The sequence below is a fragment of the Electrophorus electricus genome, chromosome 14, assembly GCF_041902795.1.
Source record: "Electrophorus electricus isolate QZ-2024a chromosome 14, ASM4190279v1, whole genome shotgun sequence".
In the NCBI taxonomy this organism is placed as follows: Eukaryota; Metazoa; Chordata; class Actinopteri; order Gymnotiformes; family Gymnotidae; genus Electrophorus; species Electrophorus electricus.
In genome coordinates this window covers 10,607,805-10,625,011 of record NC_137510.1, presented here as the reverse complement: position 1 = coordinate 10,625,011, position 17,207 = coordinate 10,607,805, and the positions used below count along the sequence as shown (strand labels likewise).

At 50.9% G+C, this 17,207-nt stretch overlaps 1 protein-coding gene across 12 annotated transcripts in view; it reads right to left on the bottom strand.

Moving 5' to 3' along the window:
* pard3aa (par-3 family cell polarity regulator alpha, a) overlaps positions 1-17,207 on the bottom strand; it is a 277,492-nt gene that overhangs the window by 109,099 nt on the left and 151,186 nt on the right. For all 12 annotated transcript variants that reach the window (XR_014117080.1, XM_035531035.2, XM_081696953.1 and 9 more), the window contains 3 exons: positions 14,217-14,405; positions 13,793-13,963; positions 5,549-5,687 (listed from right to left, as the gene is read on the bottom strand). Coding sequence is in view for 11 of the 12 variants with exons in the window: in XM_035531035.2 (XP_035386928.1) it covers positions 5,549-5,687; positions 13,793-13,963; positions 14,217-14,405 (499 nt within the window). In the remaining variant the exon portion in view is untranslated. The remainder of the gene's footprint in view (positions 1-5,548; positions 5,688-13,792; positions 13,964-14,216; positions 14,406-17,207) is intronic.

Here is a 17,207-nt window from a genome sequence, read left to right as displayed (position 1 = left end):
CCTGCTCGGCGAAGAGCAGGTGTTTTGCGGCGCGAGGGCCTCCCTCTCCCTCTCTCTCTCTCTCTCTCTCTCTCTCTCTCTCTCTCTCTCTCTCTCTCTCTCTCTCTCTCTCTCTCTCTCTCTCTCTCTCGGAGGATCCCGGAGAACGTTAGCAGCTGACAAATCCTTCTGACACCTCCTCTGCACCTTGTCTGGATCCATTAGCCAGTCAGGCTGGGGGGAGCAGCACAGACTAAAGGGGCGTAGAGGATGGAGAGCGGGTGGAAGTGGGAGCAGTTCTCACTTTCGACCCATTAAAGTAACTGTGGAGGACAGGCATACTGATGGTGACATGTGCCTGCAAAAAAAAAAAAAAGGCAAAACAACTTTTGCCAAGAAACCCACGAAACTATCTGAAATCCATGAAATTACATGAAAATATTATGAGGTTCACATCAAAGTACCCAGCAAGAGCAGGGATTTGTGCAGCAAACTCTCATGTACACATTATGAGGTTTGAATTTTTGGATAGAAGACGCCCGAACTGTAATGTCATGCGATCTCTTCCCGTCAGCCGGGGCTGAGAAGCTCCGCTCCCCACCCGCTCCACGGCCGACTGTGGTGAAAGAGCCGCGTCGACTCGGATCTTCTCGCTGTCACCGACCGCCAGCACGCGAACAATGCCTGTCTCGCTGTAATCAAATGACCCCTCATGCGGTCACCCCAGCAACAGCATACACACTCCTGGTGCTCCCGGTCAGACCCAGACACCATGGCGCTATGGCAACCACCAGCAGCCACTGAAGCCATCTTGTGTATCCTCACTGGAGCGCAGATGAAAAAGAGAGAGAGAGGCTCTTCTCACTGTCAATGTTCAATGGGATGTGTGTGTGTGTGTGTGTGTGTGTGTGGCTCATTATGAACCCACTGGCCAACACTGAGATGTATGCAAGTCCATCTAGTGCCAAAATAAAGCGCCAGAGTGTTCTTCATTAACCCAACAACCCTAATCCACAGGTCCATCTTCCACCTTAGAAGGCAGTGCTGAAGGAAGCCTGCTTAATGGCGGGTCAGCAGGAAAGATGAGCTCTCGGGGGAGGGAGGGCTGCATGCAGTCATCTACCTAAACCCAGATCCAGGATCCTGGCACCACAGGGGCAAGGGTCACCCCATTAGTCGACCTCTCACCCCCCCCGCGAGAAACTGCAGTGACAGCCAAGTCTATTGATCAAAGATCGTTAGCTAATCCGTGCCGCTGTGCTGCCAGGGATTTAAGACCTATCCGTTTAGTAGCTAATCATGGGAAAGGCACACCTCGGGGAGGATAGAGATCATTCGGGGAAGGCCCACAGTCACTCCGCACTCTCTAACCTCCCACTAATACCGGGTCACCGGGTCGCGTTAATAAGCTTAGAGAGACACGGTGTGTTTGTATTCCTCTGAATCACAGGCAAACACCGTCGGGTGTGGACGGAGGTCAAGCTAAATGATCGCGGTGCCAGTTGTAGAGAATATGAAAGGCCAGCATGTGGTATTAATCAGACGCTAACTCGGATTAGCCATCCGCGGTCATCAGCGCACGCTCGCAAGCTCGGACCAGGTCATGAAGGTCCCACAGTGACGTAATGGAGCTGGTAAAAGAGAATAGGCCAAGGTCTTACAGCACAACGATACAACACAATAAACTCAATATTATTATTCCTCCAGGGAAATTAACACAATCTCTACACACAGCACAGACACGGATGGTGTTTATAAGACATAAAACATGAAGGCCGACTCGACTTCTTCAGTTTTTACAGTACTTAAATTAATCTTTTTTCTTTTTTATATACTTAATTTTAAATGACTTGTTCTATATTTGAGCTTTTTTGAGCTTATAAAAATCTACTGTCAAAAAATCTCAAGAAGGACGTTATTTAAACCTTCCTGCTAGTATTAGCACGGGGCCAGTGTTCTACTGGGAGGTGGTGTTTCACACTACATGCACACTATCCATCACATCCAGTGCACTTTTACACATGAGGAAACAGAATGAGTTCTGGTGAGCCAGCACACACCCAGGATCCCCGCACGGCCAAAGAGACACGTCAGTCACTGGAGCCGGCGCTTCGTTTCTGCATCCCAGGCTGTCATCCTTCCTGCGCGTTTTTCTTCCTGCCCGTTTAACTTACGAGCGTTCTCTCCCTCTCTGTCAGTAAAACAGGTAGCTGTCGCGCTCCCGGCCGGGCGTCACCCTCCGTTACCCGGCCGTCGGCGGGAGGAGCGCGGTCCCCTCCCTTCTCCTCGTTTCCCGCTCCCCCGAGCGCGGACCGCCGTCTCGGCCCTGGGAGGCGACGTCCCGGCGAGCTTCTGCTCCTTAACTGTTTTTCCTTGCCTTCTTTCTTTTGGACAGAGCCGCTCTGTTGAACAGCGTGGCCAGAAGCAGCCAGCGGGGTCCTCGATTTGCAACACAGCGTGGCTTCCCGCGTGAGGTCGGACTTTTCGATTAGGGCCGAGCTGCAGGCGCGGCCCGCGATTGCGCCGGCGGCTCCGACTGCAGATAGCCGCGCGGTGACGCCTCGTCTCTCTCCCCCCTCGCGCACACAGAGCTGAGAGCAACGCGCTTACCCACACACAACGGCATACGGAGCCGGCAAGCGAGAGCGAGGGAGCGAGGGAGAAAGGCAGAAGACCGAGAAACCTAGCCAGCGCAAAAACTTTATCTGCCTTGTTGCTAAAATACAGCACCGGAAAGTCATAGCTGACACCGTCATAGAGTGATGTAGTCGGGGAAGACATTTATAGGCTTTTATAGACATGTACAGGCTTCATACACCCTGACACTTAGCAGACAGCAACCCATCCTTCTGACACTGGTCCAACACCTCAGCCCATCAATCTGACCAGGCAGCACTGTGGCCAATCAATGAGCTGGCGCAGTGTAGCTGGATTGATGGCTCCGCCCCTCCATCACTCCGACTGGCTTCCCTCAGGATCCGCACTACTGCCATGTTTCCTCCCCTTCCGACCTTATCTCACGTCAGACGCGGCCCGAGCCTCCCCGATCGATGCCGACCGAGTTCAGACAGCTCAAACAACCGTCGGAGAAGCCGCTGACGTCTTTCACAGCCGGTAGCGGCATGCGCATTTACTTATACTCCGCCGTATGCGTCCGACGCCGGCGCACGTGACCGGCGCACGTGGTGGCAGGCTTCACCACTTCATACCCGTTTATCGGAAATCGTTTCCCAAGCCATGAAAAGCATCTTTTCAACCGCTCTGCCATTATGGTCTACAAAGCACTTGCGGTTCAGAGTGGCAATTTCACAATGTCTATTACGATCTAATGCCCTCCTTAATCCCAGCTAACAACGCTGCCACATTTTCTTCCGGCTTTTCCCTATGCATTTCTCTTTGGCCGCAAGATTGAGAATAAACGCTGAACTTGAACAGGCTTCTGTCCTCCCACAGCTATTTCAGCTGTTAACACTCCTTGTTCCTCTGAAAGTTGCAGATTGCAGAAGTGCAGCACAAAGGCTTTTTTTTTTTTTTTTGACCGTTAATGCAGATGATCTGTTTCCACTTTAAACTTGGAGACATTTTCACTCTTTAAAATCAACAGTCCTGAAGGCCGTTGCTTCTTTAATCCAAATTCTCGGAGGCAGAAGTGAATTACTTTGATTTAAAGTTCTCAGAGTATCTTTCTTAATAAAAAAGCGTATTCGTTTATTTCGGAATTGCATAGGAGGAGAGTGTAAAAGATTTTTTTGGGGCATCTGATACAGGCAGTGTGCTACACATATTAATGCAATCAGTGAATCACTGAAATCAAACAGTATTAAGAGTCTATGACTTATCAGCATCAGCAGAAATCCAACTGAAAAATCACAGGTAAATGTCCCAATAAACCACCAAGTGTTATATGGGGAAAAAAACCTATTCAGGATTTTTTTTTTCCAGAATCCGCTTTATATTTATATTATTTCCAACTGCTGTTTCTGCTGTTTCTAAGACATTTCATCACTGAGAACCAACAATCATATTTGAAAGCTGGCAATTTACAATCATATTAATCAATAAAGCACTAAAACTCATGACGTCTGTGAAGCGTTTGAGCATATAATTACATTTTATCAGTCAATCTAATTGGTTATCACAACTGTTAACGCTTTGAAAGTGGTATCAGTATTCCATGGCGTTCTGCTGGTTGACCAGACGAGGGGGTCCTTCCTGTCATCCATCAGAGTAGGGAGACAGAAGGCCACCATCAGGCTAACCTTGCAGGTCCTCATTTTTTGAATGACAGGTGATCTATTTGGCAGATCCTCTCAACTGAGTTGTGTCTGCTGTAGGCTCTGATTCTGACATGATTCACAACACACCGCAGTCAGGGCCTCACCCTGGCCCCGTTCTGCAGCGCACGCCGAGCCTTTCAGACGAGCGCCATGCGTCAACGTTTCCGCCAGCCCTTCTGGTAAACAGGAGGTCACGTGGCATCTACGGTCTCGTTCGGAATGACAGAAATGGCCCGTGTAATAAGGCGCCGTCATTCATATCAGTGTGCTAACTCTTGATATGCATTTGCCAAAACGCAAATAGCCTGACAAACGGGGCGTCGGTTGCGGCGGAGGCTTCGCTGATGCATGAGAAAGCAAAGCGGAAAAGGGACGAACTGTCACGGGAAAAAATGTGACGTTCGTCAAGCATGACGGGGCCGATGGCCCCGTTTCGCTGGCGCCAAACTTTTCTGCAACTTTTCCACGTCGCTCGTTCGCCCCGCGTCTTCTGAAAGGTTGGGCCCTTGAAGCGCGCCAGTGTTAGAACTCCACACCGGCGCGCGGGATATTTACAGCCGCCAAGGGCTGCTGAAAGGCTGCAGCAGAGCTCGTCGGGGGAAACGGCTGCGGCAAGTAGGACAGAGATCAAAGACAAGAAAAAAGACAAGGCTGCATGCGAGAGAGAGAGAGAGAGAGAGAGAGAGGGAGAGAGAGAGAGGGAGGGAGGGAGAGAGAGAGGGAGGGAGAGAGAGAGGGAGGGAGGAAGGGGGGATGGAGAGAGAGAGAATGGTCATGAGGAGAGCTGCAGAGAGACAGCGTTGGTGCAGACGCCGATCCAGAAGCGTAATCCCTGAGCGCACGGCTCTGACAGCAGCGTGGCCCGGCGGCCGGATCTCCCCCGCAGCACACAGGGCCGGACGTGAAGGACGGAGGAAACCGGGAAGGAAGAGGAAGAAAGGCCCTGGAGGGGCTGCTGTTAAATGCTGCAAGCACGTGGCAGGCAGATCGATCGAGGATTGGCAGGAACGGCCGCGCAGAGATTGAGCTGCCGATTCCAATTACGGTGGGAGGAAAAAGTGATGTTGAGTTTGGAGGGAAGTGCCTGGGTGAGATCATGCAGGATCAGACCCCGGATCAGGAAACGGGGAAGTGCGAATGACATCAGGTCTTAATTACAGAGGCACACTTGCACGGAGGAACGGGTCACGCCGATCTGGGGTCCTTACGGCATGGATTATACGTGCAGACATGCACGTGTGTTACGGAGTGCTGTAGGGTCTGTGAAAAGAAGTGTGTGTGTGTTCGCTCACCCATCATCCTGCCCAGGATGGTGGGCCGGGGGCTGGTGGGGTCATCCGCGGGGTAGAGGGAATGGGAGATGCGACGCTCCTGCTCTGGGTGGACTTGTCCCAGGGCTGCCTCTGTCCTGGAGGGGCTTCCTGAAGGCTCCTGCTGAGATCAAACACTTGCATCAGTGAAAAGGGCTAAAGAAAACATACAATATGAAATAATAACACACTGCAATTACGCCGCTACATATTCTCATTGTGGTGTGCCTTACAAAGTATTAAACACACTGGTAAATCCTTAGTGTCACTTGGTTAAAGAATTTCTTGTATTGTTTCAACCAAAATTATTTGTATTTTTGGATCATGTGAATGTCACGATTCATTAAAACGCCCACAGAACACTCAGCTGGAACATTTGCGATGAGTCAGAACGCTCACGGCAGACAGATAAACAAACAAACTGTGAGCGGGCTTGTTTGCATATTGCGCCGTTGTGTGATATAAGTAAGCAAAGACCATTAGTGTGATGACGATTAACAAAGAAAAGTTTAACATATAACGTCCAACATAAGAGACTCGTCTTATATAACTGGTTACAATGCAAATGTAAAATGACTTGTACAGGAGTGTGTGCATGTATAAACAAAACACACACACACACACACAGTGCTGGTGGTATGGAGAGAGCAAGATCCGCGTGTGATCGGAGCTTCTTTATTCTCCGTAAATAAAGGACAGAAGCACAGGGCACAGCTGGTGCTATACACAAACACAAAGCAAAGCAAAAAGGTGCCGACAGTCCAGCGCGAGGCGTGTAGATGCGGGACACACATGTGGCGTAGCGATTCGCTGGCAGTAAACACACTCGGGGTGCGACGTGGTTGAGCACAGCACTGGGTGAGTGTTTCCGTGGGCTTGAATCAGAGGGAGAAACACAGGAGACCATCAAGGCAGCGGTGCATGTGGTCAGTAATCAGGTGATTGTGAGTGTGGCAGGTGCAAGGGGTGTGTGTGTGTGTGTGTGTGTGTGTGTGTGTGTGTGTGAGAGAGACAGTGGGTGTGTCCCTCAGTCGGAGTGCCTGGCGCACTATGAAATACACACACACACACACACACACACACACACACACACACACACACGTGTGTGTGTAAAAATTTGGGTACCACGAGAAGCCTACTAAATGTGTAATTTAAATTACACGTTTAATTTTGAAGTTAAACGTGTAATTTTGAAAATTACACGTTTAATTTTGAAATATCAGCTGCTTAACAAATCAAAGCACAAGCACATTCATTCTGGCTTATTAAAGCATTTTTAATAGCAAATGATTCAGACTCAACCTTAGTAATGTCATATTCACTTCCCCGCTGAATGTTTCCTGTTCTAAAGCAAGTGTGAGGGCAGCTTGTTGTGCTCTATTGCCACCTCAGCAGGAGGCAGGGGCGTGGAATAAAAGAAAATATAGCATACAACAGTCATGACTAGCATTAGTCCAAGTTATTATATTATATTATATTATATATTATATTAGTCCAAGTTATTATAAGTCAACTAACTTGCTAGCATGCGTTAAGATTTCCACATGCAGCGTGCACACGTTTAATAGGTCACCATGGGGTTCATCTGCACAGCCATCTTGGAGGGGTGCCTGCCGTCAGCACACCTGAGTCAACGCATCTGCTAATTAACAAGGTCTTCAGGAGGCTGAGACGGGCGCCCGGGCTTAGAACGGAGCTCTCCGCTCGCCGGGGCAGGTACCGCCGCGGGGGGGGGGGCAGACAGGAAGGACGCTGTGAACTGGCAACTTCGATAACCTGCAAAGAATCGTGGGAAGGAAGCGTGGGCGGGGTTGGACCGGGCCCCGCGTAGATGCTGTAGCGTGAGAGAGGAAGACGCAGCACAGCGTCACCTTTGCTTACTACGGGCGTGAAGCGCGCGTCGGGTTTCGCTCTGTTTACGGCTGACGCGAGAGGAGAAAAAGTGAACAGAGTTGCCTGCTGTTGACGTTTAATGCCCCTCTGCGGGAAGGTCTGGGAAACACTGGTGGTAATCTCTCTGGAGTAGTGGAAAAGAGGTCCTGCTGTCATTGGCTGGTGAAGGTCAGTAGAAGCTTCCTGCGCGAGCGGGTCAGAGCAGGAGTGATGATTGAGTCTAACTTGGCCGAGGGAGGAACAGACTTCCTGAAGTGTGCCCGGCTGCGCCAAGTCCGCAGCAAAGACGAGGATTTTCTGGTTATCCGCGCGTCTCTGAAGCACGCGCGCCCTTCGCCCTCGCCGCTCTGCGTAAACGTGACCCAGCGTGGATCTCTATACTGGCCGGCCGAAGCTCCAGAAAGAGCAGGTGGGGGAAGGCGGAGGTGGAGAGGGTCCGTTGGAGAAACAGGGAAGGAGCAAAGAAGGAAAAAGGAGCCCGTCGACAGGCTCGGCCTCCAGGACGGCACGGGCAGCAATAGCCACGGGACCCCGGCCTGTTTAATATAGATGAGCTAACGTAATGAAGTCTAGAGCTGAGGACTTATCAGGTGGGCTTGATAAGAAAGCCAGGCGGGCGTCGCGCCGAAGGGGTCGACGCAATTACAGCGAATCCTGGTGGAGACGGCCTTACTGTAAACCCCCGCCGCGGTCCGCGCCGGCCTCGCCGCGCTTTCAACCCCGAAACTGGGATTTGTTTTACCAACCTCCCTCTCGCGTTTTTAATCCGCCGCCGGATGGCGGACGGGATCTGATAACACATCGGCTTTTTGAGAAGACGGGGGGCGGGCGGGCCGGTGAAGGGAGGGGCTTATCATCAGGAGCGTCAATTTCACAGAGGACTGGGAAGATGGGGCTGAACGCAGGGAATAGTGCGTGTGGGAGGCTCCGAATACAAACGGGAAGCGCAAGGACGGGAAGGCAGTGCAGGAGGCATTTTACTGGATTATTACAAGCCATTTACCCTGTTCCAATCGTAATCACCCCTGACCTACTCCTCTCTCAGGCTGGATTATCTGAGTGGATTAAGATACTGCCATCTAGACGGAAGTTCATCAGGTATTGCTGTTCCTGACATTCTGTGCAGAACACCGTCATTCCAGGGCTAGTCCCCAAACACACACACACACACACACACACAGTGAGCTGTCACACCATCTTGAGTCATCGTTGACTCTCCCTCTTGTACCAGTACAAGTTCACTGGCACATCCCGGCACTGAAGGCTTAAACGGACCTGAGGTACTCGGTGTGGCTCTTCAGCGGACCCCAGGAGGGATGTGTGAGCCTGCACTAAATGCTGCTTAGTGTGGGTTTTGGTGCGTGTGTGCAGTGCATATTTCAGCACGTGTTTCTCACTAAAATAATACAATACTGATTTTTAATTAAAAGACTTGCGTTTGAGATTCTGATAGCACACGTGAGGAGGGTTTCGGTGCTGAGCCGCCTGATCAGATCATTTTGAGTTAATTAAAACACAATGTCCTCTTCCATTAAAACAAAAAGAAACTCCCATAATGCCCCATTCACCACCTAGTCATTTTTTATGAGTCCCCTTAGTGACATCATTCGGATTAATGCGCACTGATCTTCGGATGATCTAATGGATGTTAACCAGGGCAGTGACCTTGAGGTCTGTTAAGAAGGCCCGCCCTCCACCACAGGTTCGGTCCGCAGGGGTCTCAGCAGCCTGGTCCCGCCCTGCCCAGCATCCACACGGCCAGTCCGGATCAATACCAATAAAGCCCTAATTTACTGGCTTTTCTGACTGACGGTGCTCTCGAGATGCCATCGATCATCGCGTTTGTATTCCCCGGGACGGCCCGTGGAGACGCCGTGCTGAACTGCGATGTTTCCTCCACCGCGTCAACTCACATGTCCGTCACACGGTTCCGTGCCGGGCCACCTCGATGTCACCGTGCACGGGCCCGGACAGCCGTCCCCTTGCTTGCGCGCGCACATTCCGAGAGAGGGCGAGGGGGGTCGAGAGAGAGAGAGATATCCCGCACACGGTCCACAGCCCGAACTTCCCGGTGTCCGGCTTCCTGTGCCCTTCCTGCCGGCTGCTTGCGCGTCACGGATGCTGGCCAGCAGAGGCCGGATAGGGAGAGAGGCCGGATAGGGAGAGAGGCCGGAACGAGAGAAGCGGTTAGCGATGCGTTTCAGCTGGAGTGCCTCTCTCAGGGGTTCCACTTATATCATTCTAACAATTTCAGCCCCTTTCATGTGGTCAAGAGAAAGGAACGTTCTGCATGAAAGTCTCCACTTATGAGCCGAGCCCTACAGGAGGCCCCACTCCACCTGCTGAACTGTGCGTGGAACCACTGCCCCGATGTCTTCATTTCAATTAAAAAAAACAAAAACAACCCACAACCTAACTGAACCTTTAAAAAAAAAAAATGTTCCTACTCCTCATGCATAATGCATAGAGATGGGTGTGCCTGCGTCATATGTAAATGCGCTTTCGGAAAGACGGGAGAGATACAATGGCAGGAGTGTAGAGACCCCGCAGGTTAGCGGAGACTCCTGCTGCTCGCTATACGGAGCTGCACGGTGATGCTGTAGTAGCCCGCAGCACACACGAGCTGTGAGAACAGGTCGCTCATGAACGCAAATCAAATCAATTAATATGCGTACATAAATCTTTCTTGGGAAGAAGAGGCTGCCTTGCTTTTGAACGGGATTTTAATGAGCATGCACACGCCTCTCACTCACACATTCATTCATGCGCTGGCTGGAAGCGTCTTGAACAGCATCAGCATTGCTGTGTACACGTAGGATGCAAGGAAGGATCTATTCCAGCTATAGAACTCGGGAACACAGAATCGTGTGTGTGTGTGTGTGTGTGTGTGTGTGTGTGTGTGTGTGTGTTTCTATGGGAATGGTAACAAAGGTGTTGATATAGCTAAGCTCACGATTACAAAATATGAATGTGATGTTTATGATCAGAAAACCTAAGACATTAGTCAGCGCTCCAGGGATTTCCCCAAGGATACCAATTTAATCTACTACATCAAAAGGCCTGCATTTTATTTGCCATTTTATTAGGATAAGTAGAACTCTGACTGTCCCTACAGTGTACCCGTCATCTTTTGGTCAGCGCTACTCCTGATCTTTTTGGTGAGTGAATTCTGCTCAGAAGGTGATGGTCTGATGGTAACGTGCCTTGTTCACTGTACAGTTACGCCGCGATTCCTGCAGCCTCTTTAATAACGAATAACCCTAAATATGTGCTGGGCAAATATCTGAATATTTTGTGTATACTGCATATTCCTTATTATATATACACAATATAACCAGCTGTATGTGTATCAGCTCATGCTGTATTCACAAGTGTTTGAATATACAATATTTACAAGTATAAATTTACATTAATAGCCAACACCTATACTATGTACAAAGAAACAAGTCTGTGGGATTGCCACTTACAGCACTGCATTGTAAAATGCATGGCTGTCCATTAACTGCATGAGAATACCGAAGTAGAAGTTATGCTCTGAGACTGCCACGGACCCACACGAACTCCGGACAACTTTACCCACACAAAGGCTCATATCTAAGACAAAGCTCAAAGCTCATTAAAGATCAACAAAGTGACGGCGTTGAGGCGTCGGCGAGCCCAGGCCGGAGCCTCCGAAGTCTGATAAGAAATTAATGGGATTGAAATGACTCTCCCGGAATTTTAACTGTGTGAACGCGCAATGTTATATTAACAGAAAGTCACAGTTTATTTAGAAAACCCTCCAAATTAGGAGTGCTCTGCAACGCTACTTGAATTACTGAGTAGGAGCGGGGAAAAGCCCGAAGCGAGCAGTCATGCACATGTTTCTGTGGGTCATGGCACAGCATGGCTCAGCGGTCAAAGGACAGAGGTCACCTTCGCCAAAGCCAGGGCCTATCCTGCTCCAAGTGCTTCTGTTCTTTCTGCGGCGGACTAGTAGCCATGCCGAGGCCGTCGCCAGCGTGCCCGTCTGCCTGTTCTCTCCTTGGGCCGTGAAGAGCAATTAACTCCTTAATACAAGAGCACATTAGCACGCGGCTAATAGCGGCGCTCCGTTTATAGAGCAGCTTAAAACGACTGCCTAATGTACATGATCATAATTGGTATTCACAGTAAAAGCGTGTGTGTGTGTGTGTGTGTGTGTGTGTGTGTGGTGTGTGGCTGATTTAAGCATGCACACGCACCCTAACACACGGTCACAGAAATATACAGAAAGAAAGAGCAGGCGAGGTGGTGAGGCGGTGTGAGCAGACAGTGATGGATCGTATTCATCGGAATCTCGGACTGTGTGCTCCGGAATTTGCTGAGTGACGACGGAATACTTCACACAGCAGCAAAGAGCAGAGAACATGCCCGTTCGTCCCCAGAGGCCAGGCGCTCTCCCGCTACAATCTCTCTCTCTCTCTCTCTCTCTCTCTCTCTCTCTCTCTCTCTCTCTCTCTCTCTCTCTCTCTCTCTCTCTCTCTCTCTCTCGCTTGAGGCAATCCAGATTTTCTTTATTACCCCCACCATCTCTCTGTCTTTCTGCTGTCCCTCGTTCTGTTTCTATCACTCTATCTCAGTTTCATTCCAGGCAGTTCACTCCTTTTCATCCTTCTCCCACCCGGTCTAGGATCGGGTGCCCTGTGCCACCAGCCAGCTGTGCTGAATGCCCACTGTTGTCTCGCACTAGGAGCTCCTACGTGAGGGGCCGGAGCCCGTCTATCGCAGAGAACAGAGGAGGCAGGGGGCTTCCAGACTCAGACGCTTTCCTGTCCATCCAGTAGCCGGCTGGAAGACGACTGTTTGTGCATCTCCTGTTTCTATGACAACAAACGGGCGCGACCTCACCGAGGCTGCCGTCACAGCTCTGCGGCGACCTGAGCAGGCCTCGTTCCAAGCTCGCGAGGACGACCTCTGGACCGCCAGCCTGCGGATCTCCCTCTGCGGCGGAGACGGGCAAGATATCGAAGGCCACGTCGCCGTCCTCCCCTCCGGGCCCCCGTCGGCGTGAGAGGTGTGGCGAGAGAAAGGCTAACGAGGTCCGATCTCCGCGCCCCTTGAGCCGAAATCCGCTCGCTCAGAGACCAGACGCAGGACGAGATGCGAAGGCGTTCGGCCGTGCTGTTACGGAGGAACACGTGCAACGTCATTCCTCTCTGCGAGCACTGAGTGTGTGGACTGCTGGTTTCTAGAGGGTGGGGGGGGGGGGTCATTTGAAATAAAAAGCAAACGCATGAAAGGCTCGTTTCAAGCGCATCTCGCTGGGCTGCGGCAGGGGGCCCGTCCAGCTGGAGACCGCCGACGGACACCAGCACAGATCTGGCTCATGCAGAGGGGGCAGAGCCAAACAACCTGGCAGCCATCTGATGGACAGATAAGAAGTGACCTTGCATCTGGGCAGTTCTGGAGGGAACTGGTGAGTGTGTGTGTGTGTGTGTGTGTGTGTGTGTGTGTGTGCGTGTGTGTGTCTGTGTGTGTGTGTGTGTGTGTGTGTGCGGGTGTGTGTGTGTGTGTGTCTGTGTGTGTGTGTGTGTGTGTGTGTCTGTGTGTCTGTGTGTGTGTGTGTGTGTGTGTGTGTGTGTGTGTGTGCGGGTGATGAATCAGGAGCACAGTATGAGGTCCACTCCTAATCAAGTACTAGCAGTAAGGCGCACCAGTCAAATCAAACACAAACATCCACTGGACAGACCTGGTCAAGACCAAGCAAAGCCATCACGTGAGAGTGTTTGGGGGTATTGTTGGAAGAAAAAAAAAAAATCAAACACATTCTTTATATTATTCCCAGACCGTGGATTAAGCTATAATGAGTATGTGAGGACCACTCAAGAAAAATTAAATACACAATGCCTAACACCAGCCTAGCACGACAGGGAGAGAGGAGAGATGTGAATGAAAGAAGAAAAAGTCAGAGCTGATATTTGATATTTCATAGAGCCAGCCCCTGTCGGCCCCAATCGGCGCGAGCGTTCCAGCACTATCTGAATTGCTTTCGATCTCTCGCCTGGCCTCCCTCCCCGCTCGCGCCCGCGCTCTGCTCAGGCTTGATAAGACCTCCATCTAATTCACTTCTTCGGTGGCGAGGCCGGGCTACGTGTGCGCGGCGCGCTTCTCTGGCGAGCAGGCTAGGCGCACAAGCCAGGACCACCTTGTCCAGCGGCCTGCGCGGCGACAGATGGCCTGCGCCGGCGTTCCGGGGCGGCTCGGGGCTCCGTGTAGCCAGCTGCTTAGAGCCACAGCGCAGCTAGGCTTCGGTAAGCAAGAAGCGCATACGTTAAACACGCCACCTGCATGTGCTCGCACGCACGCACGCACCTCAGCCCTCCTGCTCAGCCTGCGGGCCACTATGAGCTGGATCATGCCTCTCTTGTTGCTCTCCACGGACATGGACTTGCGTAGCGTTTCCATGGCATCCTGGTTGGTCTTCTCCAGCAGTGACTCTCCATTCACAGCTATCAACTGGTCGTTCACTCTTAAGCGGCCATCCTGGGAGGAGAAAAAACAACAAACCAAAAAAAAAAAAAAAAAACCCACACATACAAAGATCTTTTTTATAATGCTCAAACACTTGCTGATGCAACGCTAGAACTAGATATGAGAGGTCAGATATGTCGGTAAATGGGAGGCATTGACTGTGCATGGACCCAGTGCAGAAACCACACTCAAACCACAGCAGCAGACGGGAGTCATTTCATCCAACATTTGATGCTAGAAAATGCTCGGTGTTGAGTCTTCTTGCCTTGCAAGCAGCTCCCCCGTTGATGATGGACTTGACAAAGATTCCCAGGTCCGCGTGATTCTCTTTGGAGCGGTTGCCCTTGACGCTGACCCCTAACCCTGCGGAACCCGAGTCATTGAGAGGAATCTCAAAGGTCACAAACTCCCTTGTTCCATCGGGAGTCAGCACCAAATCATCGTCCTCTATTTTCTACGGGGGAAAGAGAGAGAGAGAGAGACAGACAGAGAAGTGGAGAAAAAGGAGAACAGAGAGAAATGTTAAATAAATATAATACCCACTTGAGAGAGAGAACTTTATATAGAACACATTAGGCACTCTAGAAAGAGCTATATTCAGCCCTTAATGTATACATGGGGGGGGGGGGATAAACACAGTAAAATGTTAAAATACATTTTTAATTGCTTAAGACACTAATGACGCATTAATGACACACGTCACACAGTGATACCGATCAGAACATCTTGGAGTGATCAGAACATTTAGGCAAGTGCTGCCTGTTGATTTATGAAGTAGGGAAAGTCATGCGACAAGCTCTGACTCTTCCACGGGTTGCTCCGGAGCATTGCCATGGCGCCCATGCAGTGGGTGGGGCCCTCTCTCTGATTACGGCCCAATCAGAGGGGCTGCTGCTCTGAGCTCTGTGGAGAACAGCTGTGGCAGGGGGATTCCAGCACCTGGAGAGCAGATCCACCTGGATTACTACCGTCAAGGCCCATTAATTATAGCGCCATGGATTTTAGGGAAGAAGTAATTCAGTTGTTAATTCAGCGCTTGAGTGTTAGAACTACGTCAGGGTGAGGGGTGTAAAGCGACTTGGGTTATTACATCGGTGTTTTTTTTCCCCCCCAGAACTCTGGTTCTGATGGGCTCGTTGTCAGAGCTGCTCACAGTACAGGGGTCTGCGCCGGAGACATTTTCAGAGCTGCCTACGGAACAGGGGTTGTGCTGGGGTCATTTTCAGAGCTGCCCCCCAGCAGTTGGGGTGGGGGGGGGCTGTCCAACTGCAGAGATCTGGTCCCAGCAGCTGCGCAGCACACGGAAACTTTACACACACTGGAGTTATTAGGATGCAGTGGAGCATTCAGGTGAAGCCCCTCTCTCCTTCCTCATCACAATGCACCGCCTCTCTCTCTCTCTCTCTCTCTCTCTCTCTCTCTCTCTCTCTCTCTCTCTCTCTCTCTCTCTCTCTCTCTCTCTCTCTCACCCTCTCTGTGCCCCACCCTCCTCCTACCCCCACCTTCTCTCACACAGAGTTCATTTCAGCCCATCCACGGCAATGACATGCTACAGCGGTCGCCATGGCAACCCAGATGGCTCTTCTCAGACAGTAGTCAGCCCCAGGTAGCGTTGGAGGAGACAGGTGAAGGCATGCCATCCTTTCCCAAATTAGCACACGTGCCGCGGCTCCGGCTCCGGCTCCGCAGTGAGCTCCTAAGCACGGCCCTTCGTCTCCGGAAGAGCGCTGCCGTCGCTTTTGGTGGGGATCGGGGTTCGGACATGGCTGCCAGGCTCGAGCATAACCCCGGTTTGAGGGGGTTATGAGCTCGGCACGCGCGCGTGAGGGATTCGGGGGTGACACCATTGCGAGGTGTCGTTGGCTGACACGCGCGTGGGGTTTTGGGGCTGTCGCAGCCCCCCGTTAGGAAGCTGGATGCAGAGGCTACACCTGCAGGTGCAGCAAGATGTGCACCTCCATGCCAACACTTTCTGTTTAAAAATGTTTTTTTTTAAATAACCTAAACAGGAGTTTCATCTCCAAGTAGCAGGTTTTTGGTTTTTGTTGCTTTTCCCAACAGGGTAAGCGTATCTGCTTAAGCATCTCCCAGGACCCAGTTTAAGGGTCACTTTCCAAAGTGTCAGTCTGTGTGTGTGTGTGTGTGTGTGTGTGTCAGTCAGTCACTTAAACACGCACTATAATTCTCTGACTCCAAATCAGCTGCGTCGTACCAGTTCAGAGATCCACCACACAGGTCGGCTCAGCAAAGGGCAAGGGCGAGTCTTTCCACTTCCACGTGCCAAAGTCTGAATACACTCCAATCAGTTCACCTTCACAAGCAATCTCAACGCCTGACACAGTGTACACTCCATTCAGACTCTCTCTCTCTCACACAGTCATACTCCACGGCGGAAAATAGACCTGTCACAGGCTATTGTGCAGCAGAGAAATGAATTCATTCGGAATCGGGCTGGATCATGCGCATTCATTACGCACTTTTGTTTCAGGAGTGAACCTGATTTAGGCTGCCTGCACTGAGACAAAGGAAATGAAGCGCGGGTGAGAGAGAGCGCCCTACCGAACGACTCCGAGACCACGGAGAAAGGGAGAACAGGTGCGACCGGAGGGAAGAAAGTTAAAGATGGGGGGGAAAAAAAAAAAAAAAAAAAGAACGCACACCTTCCACTTTCACACAACCTCCGCGAAAATTTCTGACAATTCCATGCCCGAAACAATTATCAGCGTTTGCCCTTTTTCCCCCTCCCGGCTCCCTCACCCGGACGGGGCGAAGACATAAAGGTCATTGGAAATGAATTTAAACGCCTAAAAGAAATCAGTCAAGGATGTAATTGCGAGGAAGGCTTCCGAATGATAACTACTGTAACATGAATTTCCTCACTGCTGTTTCTTTGCCCCGGCGACTGCTGATAAAGGATGCATATTAAACACATCAACCTAATACACGGCCCACAGACCGAGGTGCAATTAGAGAGTGTGAGAGAGTGAGAGAGAGTGAGACAGAGCAAGAGACAAGTCGTTATGGTGGAAATAATTGCCAGATTATTTCAAGATAAACACAACTAGGTCACAATTATCATTTTAAAATCTGAACGTGAAACGCTGTATAAGGCGGTGCTGATACGAGCTCAGACCCGCTGAATCTGCAGTGACTGTCGCCGTGACGCTCTCAGGGTGGTCAACTCCGCAACCGGGGTAGCAAAGCTTTGCAAATTTGGCAAAATCAAGTTCATGTAAACGCCAGGATGGGCAAAGGC